Raw genomic sequence first — 18523 nt, forward strand, 5'->3', positions numbered from 1 at the left:
CTCCTTAGTCTTAGTGCTGTCTTACAGTTAATATAGAAAAACACAAAAAAAAAAAATAAACATCCTGTAATGCATGTCCATGGGATATATGCAAATGACCCCTTAAGGACATAAGTGTTTCAGCTACATGACTTCTGAATGTCCATAACCTATTTTTTTTTTTTACTTTTTAGGTCTTTATGGTTACATTCAGGCCAATAAAGCCAAACCCACTAGGTGTGACCATGAATGTTTCTGCCTTTTTTTTACCTCATCAGTGGACAGTTTGGCTATACTACTGAAACAACAGTTCTTTAAACCTAGCTGATGCCCATAAAGATTAAGGTGCCCTACCCGTTGGTATGGATAGTTATTATATAAAAGGTGATGCTTCCAAAACAAAAATGAACCCCTACAGAAACAAGAAATGTTCCAATTTTAAAATGTATTCAGGTTAAGCAGTCTCTTTAATGAAACTGAATAACTGTTCATTACAAACGAAACATTATGTTTCTTGTAGAGAAAAACACATGATATACAAATTTTGGCATGCAGTAAACAAACCTTCTAGAGCTGTTTAGCATTTTCATTAGTTTAGAATCAGAATTACTTACCTCACTTTTTTGAAATATGGAAATTAGATGTTTGTTTAAAATTTCCTGGTAATTAATATTAACATAAAGAAATTTAAAGCCCTAATGATACTACTACATGACTGGCTTCTGTTCTTAGCCAAGGCACAAAATAAAATCTTTTTCATCAGAATTAGAGTATCTTAAAGCAATCTTTGTTACATCATATGCAGCCTCAATTTCAATCTTTTCTAAGTTGGAGGAGTTGGGGAGGAACCACACTGATCACAGCATTTACACTGTCATTCACTACCTTTAACACGCTTACAAAGAACATCTGGTTGTGAGGGTGTAATTTCAGTAAGGGCTGTTTACATTTGTTATTTTAAGGGTCCTAAGTAAGTAAATGTGAAAATAATAGTTGCTGCAATGTAAAAACCTCACAAAACCTGTTATTATTTACTCAATTTCCAGGGGTAATAACTGTATACCATGTATTACAATAGTATGTTTGTATGCCTCTATTGCTTATACAAAGTTAATATATTCCAAAAATGCCCTGCTGACTCAAAATTGTTGCTGAAAACTCTGGAATTATAAAGCAAATAAGGTTGGATGGTGACTGCATGTATTACCTGAGGCAGCCAATCCCAGTTCTCCTGCTGTATCTTATTAATGCTCATGTAAAAAAGTAGAGAAAGCAGACTGCCTGTGGGATCAGATGCCCAACTTCCAAACAGGCACTACAAAAACAATGACAATATCATAGCAAACTGAATATGCAGTGATGTGAATTTACAAGAATGATAGGAAATAGCTGTGGTATGGGGCTCCCTTCTGAAATGTCGGCACGCAAAATAACGAGTGCCAACATGCCAAAAAAATTATTGAAAATGCAGGAGAAGAGCAAATCCTAAACATTGTTCTTTTCTTTTAAACTTCTTTTTTTTTTGCAGGGAGGCAAGCCCCATGCACCCCAAATGTGGAAGGCAATCCTCCCCCAGACACACTGCCAAAATACCAAAGATTGCTGTACCTCAAACAAAAGGGAATATCCCAAGAAATAGCCATCTCAGACTTGGTATATGCAAGGTGATTGTTTTTGGGCATTCAATTGCCACATTACAGGACTCGCTATAGGGGGGTGCCGACATTTCAAATGGTTACCATGTTTAGTTTTTTTAGTCACCATAAAGAATCCTTCATTTTAAGTATGGATGTGACAAGCCAAGAAACATACTGGACATTGGGTAGCAGAATCATGAAGACGAAAAGGGGAACAGAATGCGAAGTAAGATCACCACTGGCCAGTATGTTAAAGGAGCAGACTGAGGGTTTTGTAGCTAGAATCACTAGCATGATGTGATTAACAAAACTGACCTCAGACAGACCTTGCACTACCCACATCTAGGCGATGATTCCTATAAATGTAAAATGACCTGTGCAGCTCAATTTTTGTCTATTGATTGATTCTTGGACTGCTTTGCTTGCACTGCTTTTCTTTAGAATTTGAAATTAAATTTTTAACTCACTTTAAAAAAGTTGTTTCAGCCACTCAAAATGATGGATTTCATTAAGATTTTTCTGACTGTTTTAAAATTGCAAAGTAAGCTGTCCTTTGTTTTATTTTGCTGTTTTCTAGGATGGAGCTTCTGTGATTGAAAATGTATGGCATTTATGTCTCCTTGTAAATGCACACCTGCTAAGATGAAGAAGTTTTCCATCAGAAGACTTCCCTAAAAGCAAATGAGTAATTTTGTTTTTATATTATACTTATTAATACTATGTGGAGTGAGAAAGAGATTTAATTGTTTGAACCCTTGTGAAGTGACTACATTGCATTTACTTTGTATGCCTTACCTTTGAACACATAATTAGCAAGTTCCTGCAGTTAACATGTTTTAAGTATAAAGGGTTTTAGAAACTTGTCTCACTTTATCCTGAAGTCAACAGAAACTATTTTTAAGTCAAACTGGCATTCTATTTTTTGTTTTATGTGCTCAGCAAAAGCAGACACTGACAACAAAGACTAGACTACACCATCAGATGGAAGGTAGAAAGAAACACCTGCAGCCTCAGATTAATTTCCATTGCTTTGCATGATTTTCTGAAGTGATGTCACACCAATTCAGTCCAAGTAATATGACGTTTGAGGAGAATATGCTGTGATGTACCACATGTTGCCGTTTGCAGAAATTGTTTTGAGCCTAGTAAGAAAAATACTGGAAAAAACTGTCTGGCAAAGGTGGGCATGCAAGTATTAGAAATGGTGTGTGCAGAAGCGTGTTCTTCCAGCTTAGCTGTGCCAAGAAAGCCAAGATGGCATACCACACAACAGTATGCTCAGTGTGTTAGGGTGGAGTAGTACTAGGATTCTGTTTTCGTCTATAACAGTAAATTATCATCATCGATAATTAATATGCTATATCTTCATGATAATCATGCTTAAGTGAGGACAGTCTTTAAAGAGAGAAGGTGTTCCATGTCATGTAAAGATTGCACTAGCATGCCAAATGTCCCAGCAATTCTATGACTGCTTCTTCCTATGTCTTTGTTGTTGTACTAAACTTTAGTGTCACATTGCTTTATTCACTTTCAACTCCCATCTATAGTCATTGCGACACTGTTTTTCCTGAAATAAAAGATTACAACTTTAGCAACCTTTGCTGTCTAACTTTACTTTATCAGGTGTGTGCAGAACACAACAGCATGCATTACTTTTCCTTGACTTTACTTAGTTTACGGCTTGATGCTGCCAAATGACTATTTAGTCAATGACTAAAGGTCTTTGCACCATCTTTTCAGTTCTGCAGCTGGCCCTTCCACTTTCAAATTAGCAAGGATGATTAGACTTTAGATTCTTAGAGAATCATTACACATAGCTCTCAGCAGTCCAGATTTTCACAGAATGTCCAGATTTTTTGCCCATATTTTTGGTTTGTTCCTCTTAAAACTTGTGGTTTTCTGGCAAATCACTGTAGATTGAAGTCACTAAATAATGCCATACATTTGAGTTTCAGACTTCATGTGTGTAAAGACTTGCCACCAGACCCAACTTTTTACCAAGCCATGTACTATAAAACGCTGTCTGCATATTCCTTATGTAGACACTAGATAGCAGTAGACACAAAGTTATTCAACAGACAGCACCCACAGAATTTAGATGACTGGTTTACAGGATACAAACAGCAGATCCAATGCATTACAGTTCCACTGGTGTGCTTCCATAAGCATGATCCTCCCACTTGCTTATCACTATGTGGGGAAGGGGGTTATATTTCAACAATTCAGGGCAGCAGTCTTATCTTGGTTGAAGGACTCTGATTTTCTTTCACAAGTCTTTTTGATTTTGTCCTAAAAGTGTGCACATCTTTGAAGCCGCTACCAAAATTTAATAAAATACACAACCATTGCAAAGGAAAAATGGAATTAATGTTGAGGAATGGCCTACAGATAAAAATAAACAGACAAATAGCAAAGGTGTACAGACCAGGTAACAATAATAATGTCTGTGATTGCCTCTAGGGCTGTCTTTTACACACATCAGTGTCTGCTATTATCTAATGTCCAAACCAAGTACCACAACTGCTGTATAGAGGCAGCCTTCTAGTATATGCGGCGGGAAATTCTGTCATAAAGTCTGTATGTTAGTATTAGCAGAAAGATGGGAAGAAGATATCTTCAGAACATAGTGCTGAGGTCTAGGGTCCAGCCCTAATGTACGATCATTGGCAACATATATATTGACTTGTTTTATGTCAGTGTGTTTCAAAACATTTTTAAGAGACTGAGTGTATAAAAAGTTGAAAACCTAACAGGGATTATCATCATCAGTCAAGCTGTTGTAAATTTACAAAAAATGATGGTTAAAGCTTTCAAGTTTTATACATAAGTTTTGATGCTGAAGTGCGTGTGCTTAAAACATAAAACAAAAGTACATTCTTAGATATGAACAGCGTCACTGCTGTGAAAACTTGCCATCTCAACAGACGTCATAAGATCAGTTATATTCTTAGACTCTCTGCTGGAGAAAGGTGTTATGCAAAATCCATTGTGTGTAACTCACTCATTAATATTTCACTGTCCTGCTAACAATATGGCGAAAAGTAACTGTCATCACATTAGGAGTATGATATGTTAAATCTGAATAGCCTTTCACAACACTGGAATCTAGCAGCTTGGAAATTCCATCCTTCACAGTCATTCTAAATGTAATTTAATCTGCAACCATTCTTTGTCCCATATGACTTCGGAATTTTTTAGATAGGTAGTGTTTTTCATCTCCCCTGCTTTACTTGTTCATCACTACTTTTGCATGTTCTGTTGTGAAACGCTTCGCCATTTTTGCAACTGCTACAGGGGACAATGAAATATTCACCGCCTGTCCGCATTCAGGTTCATACTGATATTGATAGCCTTGTGGATGAAGTTTATAAACAAAGTATTCCAGCACATACATCCATTCTGGGACAACATAGTGGAAGGATATTGCTATATCAGAACAGCACTGTGGACCCTACAAAGCAAATGTGATAAAAATGAAAGAGTTAGTATCTTTATTCATCTCTTCGTGATAGTCAGTGTTCACCTGTGACTCGTTTCTCATTTCTCTAAAATATATTTCTTCAAAGAATCATGACAGAGGACCAAATAAGGCATCTACTCTAGTCATTAAAAAATAAAACAACATAGACAGTGAAGTTTTAAAAATCAAAGCACCTCTAAACAGGTCTCACAAAAATCTTGGTTGTAAAATGACAATTTTTTTTTTTTTGTTCATCTGTAATAAACACATAATTGCTTCCACTCTGACACTGCAAAATACTGCCTATACTGCTATAATAAAATTATTATATATTGAGCAAATCGACTTAATTATTTTTATTGTTATAATTGTGGATAATAAATTGGAATTTATTGTGATTCCATTGTATGCCAATGTTTGCAGTAAAAAAATATGTCAGTGTTTTTCCTTTTTTATTTTTTGAAAGAAGCATGGTATTTTAGTAACATCTTAATTCATAGGCATGCTTTGCATGTTTGTGAATAACTAATATTCAGAAGAATGCTGGAAGAGGCAGCTAAGATATGGATTACGCATTGCCTTTGAATCTTTTCACCCTTATCGCCACTAATTACCATTGCACTGTCTGCTGTTTATCTACAAATCCTAACCATTTCTTTTAAGCAGTTAGAGGGATGTTAAGTGAGGACAGTGTTAAGAGGTAACCATTCTGTGCTGTCAAATGTGATCTAAATTTTGTAACTTCTTGATTGTAACTGTATACCTGGAGATAATACCCGAATAAGGTAATCACATTACAGCAGACGTTTGAAAGAGGAGTATTATAAAAATCAAATAATAACATATTTATCTTCCTTATTAATCTCTGACAGTGAACCAAAACTGCTGGACAGTACCTTCAATCCTAGCTTAAGCTTTTGTCAGTTTCAGGTGATATGTCATTGATTTGTTCTTATGCTTCTCATTTTTCAGAATGTTAAGGAATTGTTCCAAATCAGTTACTCTGGACAGGCCGTAATATTCATCTTAAAATGTAAGCAGCGCCATAGATATAACTTATTTCAACTGAAATCTGTGGTACAAAGACTGAACCTTGCAAAAAGTAATACAAACAGAACCAAACAAGTTGTGCTGCATCTTACATTTTTTTCTGAATCATGTTTATTGAATTCTAATAAAACAGACCATTGTACAAAAACCACTTTGGTTCATCCAAGAAGATGCACAGTGATGTAAGATCTCTTCTATTCCACTAGCAGCTGTGTAAACAGTGTATTATCTATTCTATAAACAGTGATATGGGGACAGGTACTGAGTTGTTTGATTGTTGCTGTTAGAATCTTGTTACCACATTCCTGGTAAAGGTCTAACTCAGCTGTAATATCTTACTTGAAGAAGAATTACTGTAGCAATAAGGAAAATATGGGAAGTGAGAAAGGCAGTACCCACAGAAATCCTGGGAGATGGAAACAGGGGTATAGCTAATATTTTTAACATTGAATGCCACCTTCTAGAATGTATGCTGTAAGTATACACCTTCTTCTACTGAACAAATACTATTACAGTACTGAAAATATCCTGAAATGACCTGGTTAAAAATAAATTCACTTTACCTAACCTTACATTGTGTAAAAAGCCATTTAACAAAATATAGAACTTAATAAAATCAAATTGTGGTACCTGTGCCAGTTTTTTTTCCTTACATTCTAGCATGTCTTATTGAACCAAATAAATACATTACTATAAAACATTACACACTGATGTATACATGGTATATGCCCTGGGATGAAAAGATGTCAAAGAAATCCATTGGAACAACTCCAGCAAATTCGGTTCTACCTTTATATAACACATTTGTTCAACAAATATTACAACTTGACAAGTACCAACTTTACATATATGCATGGAAAACAGTGGCTGTTTGGGCTAAATGCATTGCCACTTTCTCCAAGGACTTGTCAAAGTTGCCTCACAAAAAACATTACAACTATAATTAGCTCTGAATAGTATAAGTTCATTATAACCCAAATTACATTGCCAATATCCTTGTGAACAATTTTAGTGCAGACTTCTATTCAAAGCCCTGAAATATTTGAAGCCCTTACTCCCACTATTACCGCTAAAGATCATTTACTAAAAGTGTTAACCAAAACCAAAATGACTTCCTCCATATAACCTGTCTGCTTAATCAATAGTGTTAAACATGTCCTTGCAGACACATTCCTCAAACTGTTTAACTTAAGTTTAGCTATTGGTTTTATCCCTGATGAGTGGATTAAAGCAGTGGATAGTTCCTTCCATAAGAATGGCCTTACAAAAGACCCAGGTAATTACAGACACATCAGGCTTACAAGCCTCATCTGCAAAGCAACCTCATAAACTGTGCTATCATTAATCATGTTAGACTAGACCCCTAACATTTAGCTTTGTGATGGATAAATCCTCTGTATTTAATGTGGTAAATTTCTTTGAAGAGGTTACAGAGGCTGTAAATGGTCATCATGCAATGCACAGGGTGTATCTTGACCTGGCCAAGGTCTTCAACATCATTCCCTATGTTGATCATACAAAAATAAAATGCTTTTAAACTTGACCCATATGGGGTAAGATGGATAACAAACTGACTAAAAGTCAGATCCCACACAGTGCGAGTTGCAGATGCCTCAACACTTACAAAGCATGGAAGTGACCATCACTGTCCTCTTAAAGTCCTTTTTGGCATTTACTTCTTAAATCTCCAAGCAGAGAGCCCACTGGCAAACTGGGATTTCTTGTTAAGTCACCCTATGACACCCAAACCCTCCAGAATGAAATTTCCTTAGTAACCTCTTAGTGTCCTAAAACTGGGCTCATACTAAAGGCTGAAAGCATTGCATGATTAGTTTAGGTAGATAATCCTTCCTTCATCATACTGGCTAAAAACACACTTCTACAAAACCAAAATTAAGGCAGGGATCCAGATACATGAGTTAACAACTCCCTCTCTTTACCGCCATGTGACACTGGTTAGCAGGAAATCATTTTTCTTAGCCCAGCTAATTGCTAAATGATCCAAAGAGGTAATCAATCCCTTATACTAAGCAATCATCAGGCAAATTATCTAGTTCAGTTCACCAATTGGATAAATCTCACTTAACATATCAATCAATTAGAAAGACACCAAAGTTTCCTAACCAAAACTATCACAAGCTTAAAGTCCTTGAGCTAGCAGGAGAAGCCAAAGAATCTATCCTTTTATCCAGTGTCTTATAGACTTGTAAGGGGAGACCTCTGTCTTTCTTACTTACGTTAAAAACAGAGGTGTAGCTGTTTTTGCACCGAGTGCTATCCCTTGATCTGGTGCCCCCTATGAAGAGAAAAAAAAGCTGGTACAGTCTATGCCACACAAAGGGTGCTACATAGCTTCAGTGCCAGCATTTATTTGCACCCTAGGCAGCTGCCTCATTTGCCCCACCTTAGCTATGCCTCTGATCAGAAACCTGATTGTTCTAGACTTCCTGTTTGCCCATAAATCCAGTATCTTCACCAGTAATAGAACCAGGGACCTACATCTTCACTAACAGATAAATAAAACATAGTGAGGGGACAGGTTTAGAACCCAATGCCTCCAAAACATCTGGAACAAACTTACTCTGCATGTTAAGCTTTACAACTCCTATCTTCACTTAAACATAAGCTAGATGACTGAATGGGTTTTCAGAAATTTACTCTAGAGTTGACTGGTATGGCCCTGTGGAAGAAAGGAGGTGCAGCCTGAGGAGAGGATACTGACAAGGCAAGAATAATAATCATACTCAGTGGTTTTGGAATATGTATGCATTTAAAAAGTTTGCTTAGCATCTGGAAGGTCTTGTTTTACTCTTGTTTTGATTCTGTATTAAACAGTTATACAAATATAACACATACGCTACCCTTGAACATCTAAAATATGCAGTAACCTTCACCTTTTATTTTATTTATTTAGAAAATATACAGGGAGCTAAACTGCCTATTAGGGGTTGTTTCTGAAATTACATAAGCCATAAAAGTAGGGTTTACTTTCAAATAAACTGTCTTGGTAGATAACTAAATTTGGTTTGTTGTACTACAGTACATCTAATTATGACTTTCTCCTTGCAGAACTGATTTCTACCAAAAAGGAGTTTATCATATTTAATATTATCTGTTGGTTGTTATGAACCGAGGGTTTGCCTCGCCTGCATAACATTAAAGTCCCACACTGCAGCCTGATTATGTCTGCATGGCCTGACATGAAGGGTACTTCCCAAGAATAGGTTCACCATAGCCAAACAGGTGATTAAAGAAGTGCAGTGCATGCAGAATAATAACACAAATGTGTGAAGCAGGACAGAAATGTCTTAATTAGCTATGCAGGAGAATTTTATTCAACATTGTTATCTGAAGTCCAAACTGAAATCCTGAGCCAGTTTTTCTGTTAGTAGTTTTTAATGGCTGGTTTCCTTGTTTCTTTTAATGTATACAGTACCTCATCTGACAAGGCCAAAACTCACTGTATATAATCTAGACTGTAAGAGGGAAGGAGAAGGACGGGAGCTGACAAGGCCAAAAATCACTGTAAATCATCTAGACTGTGAGAGGGAAGGAGGAGGATGGGAGTTGACAATGGCAAAAATCACTGTAAATCATCTAGACTGTGAGAGGGAAGGAGGAGGATGGGAGCTGACAAGGCCAAAAATCACTGTACATCATCTAGACTGTGAGAGGGAAGGAGGAGGATGGGAGGAAAAACCTTAATCTCTGGTCTTAATAAAAAGAAAGCACTGGCAATTTCCTTGGGGGCTCTAGTACCATTTGAAGTGACCTCCATGATCTCTTTGCCACTGTTCCCTTTGAAAACACCTTCTGAATAAGAACCATAGGAGATGTACATAAAGAAGACACTGATCCACTTGGAGGAGACAGTTATTTTCCCTCCACCTTTCCGCAGTGGCTCTTGTGCAGAACCTTAATAGTTGTACAGTGCTCTGGGAGGTATATAGCTCTCTCTGTGAATAACCCCATATTTAAATTAGTGTAACTTCATCTGGTACAACTGCCAAGTGTACAACATTCATTTGCTTTCTGAGGATATCAGCTGATACAATGAGACGGCCTGCAATGTGTACTGCTTGTACATGTGAAATGATTTTATACAGGTTATTTTCATGCCTTCAGAGATGGACTGCAAAGATAAAAGGAAGATGTCTTCCCAGTTGTTCAGATATAATACAGCTATTATTTGAATGCAGATCTCACCTAGATGCAAGATTTTTAGGATGACTTTTAATACCATAAGGCCCACATTGCCTGTATTTGATACAATATTATTTTTAAAAGCTCCATTTGTCCAGTATTGACAGAAAGTAAAAATGAGCCCCTGAGTCAAGGTTAATCTGATGCACTGGTAGTGATAACTGGATGAAAATTCTAATAGCTACTGGTGCTCCTTATTAATAATCTGAAGAGGTGGTACATAGTAGACTGGTACTACTCAGTAGCAATCTGAGGAGGATGCTAACAGAAGACTGGTACTCTTTACTAATCATCTGAAGGGGTGCTAATAGCAGACTGATACTCCGTAGTAATAATCTGAGAGGGTGCTAATTGCTGAGTGGTACTACTTAGTAATAATCTGAAGGGGGTGCTAATAGCAGACTGGTACTACTTAGTAATAATCTGAGGGGGCTAATAGTGGATTGGTACTCCTTAGTAATAATCTGAGGGGGTGCTAATAGCAGACTGGTACTACTTAGTAATAATCTGAGGAGGATGCTAGCAGAGGACTGGTACTCCTTAGCAAAGATTCTCAGCATCTGCCTATTAACCTAAACATACAAAGTCAGCTCTGTTTACATCCTAGATCTGTCTGTATATCTTGCATTTTCCCAAGGAAGTGCCTAAAGTGGTCCATATGGATCAGTTCTGTACCCCTGTAAACAAAATAAAAGCAAAACACAATCAATCTTTACAGGTAAAGTCTGGTCAGACATTTGTTTTGAGGGATACCACATAGCTCTGCAAGATAATTTTAGCAATCACCCATAAGTGGGTGTGGATAATGCAGGATTTGGCCACAGTTAACATAGTTTAATCATAAAGGTATTGCCCACACTTAGGAGTAGATTATTGCTGTTATATACAATGACATTACTTAAAACAAACTTACCATTTCTACATGATGTCATTGTATAAATGGTCTTTAGTGCCTTAGTGGTAGTCTGGTGCATCCTAGATATTTAAAGTGCGCTGTTGTGTCATCTTTTTTTGTTGTTGTTTGTTTTAAAGGTATTGAGGAATGTGCATGGCCTGTGTAGTGTCTCCCTCTCAACTGGCTAGGTTTTTGCAAAATGTCTTTATGTTTCACTCATATTCTTGATCTGTTGTTCATGAAAACTATGTTTTTCTGGCATATATCTGAAGAATAACAATAGATACCTCAGTTTTTTTTGTTTTGTTTTTTGTAAGAGGTTGGGAGGTATGGTGTAGAGCTCACCGAGCACTGAGAAGTGTTTTTTAAAAATATTTTATTTTGCTCCACAGAGCAGTTTACTGATGTGAAAAAAGTATTTTTCATATATATATATATATATATATATATATATATACACACACACACACACACACACACACACACACACACACACACACACACGTATATATAGGTTTACTTTCATTTATCGACATTACACTTACCTGAATTCCAAATCAGCAAGACTACTTGTACGAAAGGCAAAAATAACGAAGACTCGGATCACCAACAGTTATTCACAAGGTAAATAACCACTTGGCCACCAGGACAAAACAACTAATCAGAACAAAGTCAAACCCATCCAAGTAGGGAGCTTTACCCCCCCACACACACACTTCCCTAACTAAATATACCAACTCTGGGATCACACTATACTTGAGAAAAGGTCACCACAGTGGCCAAGTGGTTATTTACCCTGTGAATAACTGTCAGTAAAGGAAGGCTTTGTAATTCTTGTCATTCATACAAGTGGTCTCATTGATTTAGAATTCAGGTAAGTGCAATTTTGATAAATGAAGGTAGACCCATACATATATATATATATATATATATATATATATATATATATATATATATGTATATATATATATATACATACAGACACACACACACACACACACACACACACACACACACACACACACACACACACATGTATTTATTTCTCTGCTTACTGGCACAGAGAAAATGAGTTACCACAGTTTTTCCTGTGGAGAACTTGATTTAGAAAGAGCATGCTAATCTGTGTATCCAATCAACCTAAGTTTTATTACACATTTGAAATAATAGGAGTTTCTCTGTAGCAGTGTTTCTAAATATTACTTTAACGTGTTTTAAATTTTTCAGAAGGCGAGATTTACATCTGAGCATTTTGCTTGTGTAATATTACTGAGTCGCTGCTGATGATTTATCAATAGATGAGATGTTTAAGAGAGCTATAACAAAAAAGTAAAGAAGAAAGGGACATTCCACCAATTTCTTGAGAAGTACATATGACCAATCCACCTGCTTATAGTACTTTAGCTCTGCAAGTGTGCAACTGGTCTTATTTCTGCTTGGATATGTTGGATTTACAATGGTCATACTGACTGGGTTGCCCAATCAGAGTGAACATTTTTAATATAAACAACTCTTTAATGTGTTATTCTCAAAGGTTGTCTTTTAAAATGAACTGTGACTGTGCAGGATGCCAGGCGCCCAGAGCCGGATCCAGCACAAGGCTCCCTAGGTGTTAGCTGGGGTGCGGCCTGTGAGTGTAATCACAGATATCTTTTCAGTATGTTTTCTTAATAATCAATGACACTGGCTACTGAATTCCAGGATTAAGTGTGATGACCCACATGATTGTGCATCACACTTATAAATAGTACAGTATAATAAAAAAATGAGAATTAAAGAGAAAAAATGCAGTTCCATTTCCCCATCTGAGCCATCTCCCTTTAATTAACACATGCATCTTTTATTTTGCAGCTTGAAAATGTAAAGTAGTCCCTTTGTTTCTTTTGCAAGCTCTAATTTATTTATTTATTTATTATAGGTTCATAGGTAGGTACTAGGCTATCGGCCCAAGGGCCTAAGTAAGCCTAGCCAACAAGATTCCCTGGCTTACGCCATCCAAGAAAGTTATTTTCCTGTGCCCCTGTCGAGCAGAGCCACAGAAGTGATCCCCGGGATGTATTTCCTATTTCCCATCCACTCATCAAGATTTTTTTGATGAGTGCTAATGAGGAACTTTGCTTGACATAGATGGGTAGCTTGTTCCAGAGTATAGGAAGTCTCTGGGACAGGAATCTATCTCTCCAGCATGTCCTGTTTATTGTGGTGACAAAGTTTAGGTCAGAGGGATTGGGATTTCTTTAGATGTAGCATGTCCAACAGCTCTGGTTTTGACATAGCTTTATATGTTAGGCAAAGATCACCTCGGAGTAGGCAATATGCTATGGAGTAAAGCTGGGTTTTTTTGAGATGGTCAGTGGAGCTATTTGAGGCTAGTAATCCTCTTTGTGAGGTACTTCTGTGGCCTTTCCATCTGCTGCAGATGTCTTGTGAGGTACATTTCAAAAGGGGCATTGTATTCTATAATGGGTCTAATGAGTGTCGAGTAGAGGGGAACAATGACCTCTTTTTTTGTAGATTTTTTTTTGTGATGAGGTGTGCCACATAGAAGGATTTCCTGACTACTGTGGCAATGTGATTATCAAAGGACAGACTACTGTCCACCTGGGTCCCCAGGTCTCTTATCACACATTTGGCATTAAGTAGACTGCCGCCTATGTGGTAGTTCATGTGTACAGATTTTTACCAAAGGGGATGACAATGCATGTTTTGGCATTGAGCTTGAGACCATGGCTCTGACACCAGGCAGCTGTCTCAGTGAGGCCCTTCTGTAGGATGTCCACATCATTTGGGGACTCCACTATGGCTCCTAGTTTGCAGTCATCTCTGAACTTCATTATCCCAAGGCTTTCTGTATTAGTCTGTACTTCACAGAAGTAGATACCAAACAGGAGAGGTCCCAGGACTGAACTCTATGATACTCCACGTGTCACAGGTTTGAAGTCAGATTTGGAGTCTGCAACTTTTACAGTGTGGGTTCTGTCAGTGAGCCAGTTGGCAACCCATCTTGTGACATATGGATTTATACCTAGTTTAGTGAGTTTAGCTATAATTACAGACTGGGGGATGGTGTCATAAGCCTTGGTGAGGTCAAGATAGGCTGTGTGAACCACCTTACCCTCGTCTACAGCTTTGGTGACTGCCTCAAAGAAGTCAATCAAGTTCAGGAGACATGATCTGCCTTTCACAAACCCGAACTGGGTGGGGTCCAGAGTTTGGAGGTTATCAATGTCTTTGTTTATGAGTTCCATGATGATACATTCCATAGCCTTGCAGACCAGGCTCGTCAGGCTAATAGGGCGATAGTTCCCAGGGTCAGTGGTGGCTCCCCCTTTATGGAGTGGGATAACTGCTGCTGTGCACCATTCAGTGGGCACAAAGCCTGATGTGAGAATATGATTGAACATGGTGCTTAGGTGGGGAGCCAGTTCATTCTGAAGTTCGTGTAAAACGCAGCCTGGGATGTTGTCCGGTCCCATGGATGCTGTGTTTTTGGCTTTAGAGAATTCAGCTTTTACCTGCATAGTTGTGATTACAGGGACTTTTCATTCTTCCTGTATAGATATGGGACATTTAGGGGGTGAGAGGTGGATAAAGTTAGCACTGAACCTAGCTGCCAGGACGTTGGCAATATCAATTGGTTCTGTAATTTTCATGCCATTGTGCTGTAACTCAGAGCAGATCTGGGTGTTGCCATTGAGATTCTTGACATAGCTATAAAATGCTTTGTGGTTGTCCCTAGAATCAGTGGCAATTTTGTTTTCGTAGCTAGCTTTGGAGGATGTTATAAGGGATTTCAGCTTCTTACTGAGACTGACCAGGGAACTTCTCCACTCATGGGATTTTACTATCTTTCGCAACAGTTTCTTCCTTCTGTTGTAGACTTTGTTTATGGCAGGGGACCACCAGATTAGCTTCCTTTTTTTGGAGGATCGCATCTTGGTTCTGTTTGGGATAGCACGATCCATGCACTCGTGTAAGTGCTTATAGAGTCCATCTTGTAGGATTCAGCAGTCGTAACTGTATTGTCCATATGCATGGGTGTCATGAAGTTCACCACTTCTGTCTTATGAAGCATGAAGTTGGCTTTGGAGAAATTTTTTACCATGATTTCCTTAATGGGGGGTGGAGGCAGGATGTGGATATCTAGGGTGATTAGCTTATGGTTGGATCTGACCAACTAGAAGTTGACTTCAGGTGTGAAACACCAATCACTCATGTTGGTAATGACTAGGTCTAGGATATTGTTGCCCCTGGTGGGGTTGTGGATAAGTTGTTCCAGGGTATTGGAATTTATGAATTCCAGAAAGCATTGAGAGAAGGAGTTGGTACATGAGTAGTTTTCCCAGTTAATGGTGGGGTAGTTGAAATCGCCCATTATTAGGGTGTTTGGTTAAACCCGAATATTTTCCAGTATACCAAGAAAAGAGGAGTGGGAATCCTGGAGCATGGTGGGGAATCTGTAGCAAGCTACAATTTGAATTGCAGTTTTGCCCAGAGTTAGTTGCACTTGGATAACCTTGGATGCATTATGCTGAGCAACTAGGCTGGAGGTGTGAATATCCTTAATGAATATGGACACACCTCCACCTTTGGTGTCCGGGTTAGGTGGCTGAAAAGTGTGGTATGAGTTACAGCCTGGAAATGCAGGGGTGCTTTCTGGAGCCTTGAACCAGGTTCTGGATCCTTGAACCAGGTTATAGTTTCACTTCCATCCATGCCACTCAATTTAAACAATGTTCGTTGCTGCAGACAGTGTAGAAGACACAATAGCATTACGTTAAATACTGTATTTAAGAAACTGCTTTATTAACAATTATTAACATAGTTTTGTAACATTTGTACTTTAAATTTCTTTTTCTTGTTGCTTGCTGCTTCTTATTTCTGATTCCTCCCACTGCAAATTACACAGACAGCTAACTTGTCTCGCCAAAGCTGCACCCATTCCACACTTTGCTGGTGTCTTTTCAGCTTGCTTTTAGGATTCAAATTGTTTGTGTGAAGTTAGTAAATGAATAGTATGTATAGTGTGAATAGTATGCACACTGACAAGATATGATCAGTTTTTATAGTAACCTGAGAGAGCAACACTCAAATAATGGGATTTTGTTATAGTGGGAGAACTGGTCCTTTATCCTGCCTTGGGCCTCAATTGACCATTATCTGGCTCTGTAGATACCCACAATGCCCTGAGAGAAATTCCCTTCCAAAAAAAAAATATAAATTTTTTTGAAAATTGGAAAAAAAAATGCTTCTATTGCTTTGCTTGTCTTATGTAGCAGAGATAACTGATGTTGAATGATATCTATCCAGGTGCCTAGGAAATTAATTTCCTGAGCTGGTAGCAAATACAGGTTTGACCATTTCAATGTAACTCTTATTATTTGGATAAAATGTAAAGCCTGGTCTCAGCTGGGTAGCAGTTGTTGAAATGAATTTGAAATGGAACAACTGTGTAGACATGGAAAATAGGCATTCATCCACGGCTATTGTGAAATGAAGGAATTACCCCTGAGACCACCGTGACTTATTCCTGCTGGAGGCGTGAATACTGATGGTAGTGAATAGTGAGGGGAACATGCAATTGTATATGTAGCATCACTATGAATTAATTAATACAGTGATTACTAAGTCATTTTAACAAGGCAACACCACTATTTCTACTCAAAGACCATATATGCATGCAGAGTAATTTCAGTTTACATTCAGTTCCAAGTGTGCAGTTACCTGTAGTTATCAGTGTATTTAAAGTGGTACTACAGATAAACTAACAATCAGTGCACAATAATTTCTACAAAACATAACAGATAATGTATCAAACAAGCTTATGGCTGTTTAGCAGCATATAATTCAAACTGGCATTGAAACAAATAAACCACAATGTGAAATGATTAAATCCTACACAACAAAGCAGGTTTATCTGCCAGGGACCTTTCTGTTAACTTTTTTTGTGCAAGGAAGTGTTTCAAAATTACAAGTGAACAGACACAGTAGAAAAGCAACATTTTTGAAGATTCTGCATTCCTTTGATTACTACAAAAATAAGGTAAACTGCAACACAGCTGTCCATCTGAACTACCACTCTGAAATAGAGAACACAGCAGCTCAACTAAATAAAGTGCCTGGGACAAAGGACTCCTAAGCATTAATAATAATAACTGTGCACCTGTAGGTAGGATTTACAAGTCATGCATACCCTAAAGGAGAAACCAGAGTCTGTGAGATAATCCTCTGACTAGACTACAACAGAATTAAGAGGTTTGATGATACAGCAAACTTTTCAGTATAGTGGCGGATTTACTGGGGGGAGGGTGTGGCTAGGGAAGAGGAAGCACCACATTCTATCTACTATACGGCATTCCTTTGATCAATAAATAGAAAAACAAACGGCCTCATCCAAGCGCTCACATCACAACCTTAGCCAAGGCATTAGCCATATACTTACTTATGGGATTGAAATTTCATCGGGTGCCACTAGCGTAAACTCTGTCCACTGAAGGAACAACTGACCACAAGTAGAGATACATTCACAAGTTCACACCTACAAGCGGAATGATGGATGAATATCCAACAGGAACAGGTATGTATCCATTAATGACTCTACGTCAATGCCATTTAACAACAAAACACGTTGCTGTGTATGTGCACCTTAGCTTACTTACCACCCCAAAGAGCCACTCCTAGATCCCACAACAACAAACAACAGACAAGTTGTCGGTAAGGCAGTTAAAGAGTGGATGGAGGGGTGGAGATTACCACAAGGGAGTGATTTTCATCTAACCGACTCCCAGAAAAAATGTGAATACAGTTGAGAAAATGATATTGTTATAGATAGTGTGAACCTCATTTTTAGGTAGAGCTTGTAATCATACAGCTCATCCTCTTAGCTCAAGGATAAGGGATAAAGCCCCAAAAAGGGAAATATATTAAAAATTTCTATTAAACACTAAATTGCCAGCATGTACTTTCTGAAAGATATAAAGATTGATACCAAAACTTTTGTATTTACTTAGTGATGGCAATATTCAGCAATTTTTACGTAATAGGAAATTTTAAAAGGAACATTCCAAATAATACAAGGGAAAAATCAGAAACAGTTGACCAATGTCTGATATCTCAGAAACACTGTAATGCTAGGACTCAATTACTGAATAGTGAGAAGGGTCCCAAAGTTTTTTAAATAATGTCCTTCAGTAGCATGGTGCCTGTGCTGTACTTTTAAGCTGCACTCCTTGGGGAGCAACTTGATAAGGTGATGGTGCAAGCAAACATTGTCCAGTTAGATGTAAGTTTTCATGTTTC

The 18523-nt window shown here is 37.8% G+C and overlaps 1 protein-coding gene across 1 annotated transcript in view; it reads right to left on the reverse strand.

Annotated features, from left to right (window-relative positions):
* Positions 1-427: 427 nt before the first annotated feature.
* The window catches only part of LOC122811620 (glycoprotein-N-acetylgalactosamine 3-beta-galactosyltransferase 1-like), a 128099-nt gene continuing 110003 nt past the window's right edge, over positions 428-18523 (reverse strand). Inside the window, exon 4 of the mRNA XM_044083589.1 lies at positions 428-5067. Coding sequence (XP_043939524.1) covers positions 4843-5067 — 225 coding nt within the window. The 3' untranslated portion in view covers positions 428-4842. The remainder of the gene's footprint in view (positions 5068-18523) is intronic.

This window comes from Protopterus annectens, chromosome 9.part0 (genome assembly GCF_019279795.1).
Source record: "Protopterus annectens isolate FY-2018-M chromosome 9.part0, PAN1.0, whole genome shotgun sequence".
NCBI lineage: Eukaryota > Metazoa > Chordata > Ceratodontiformes > Protopteridae > Protopterus > Protopterus annectens.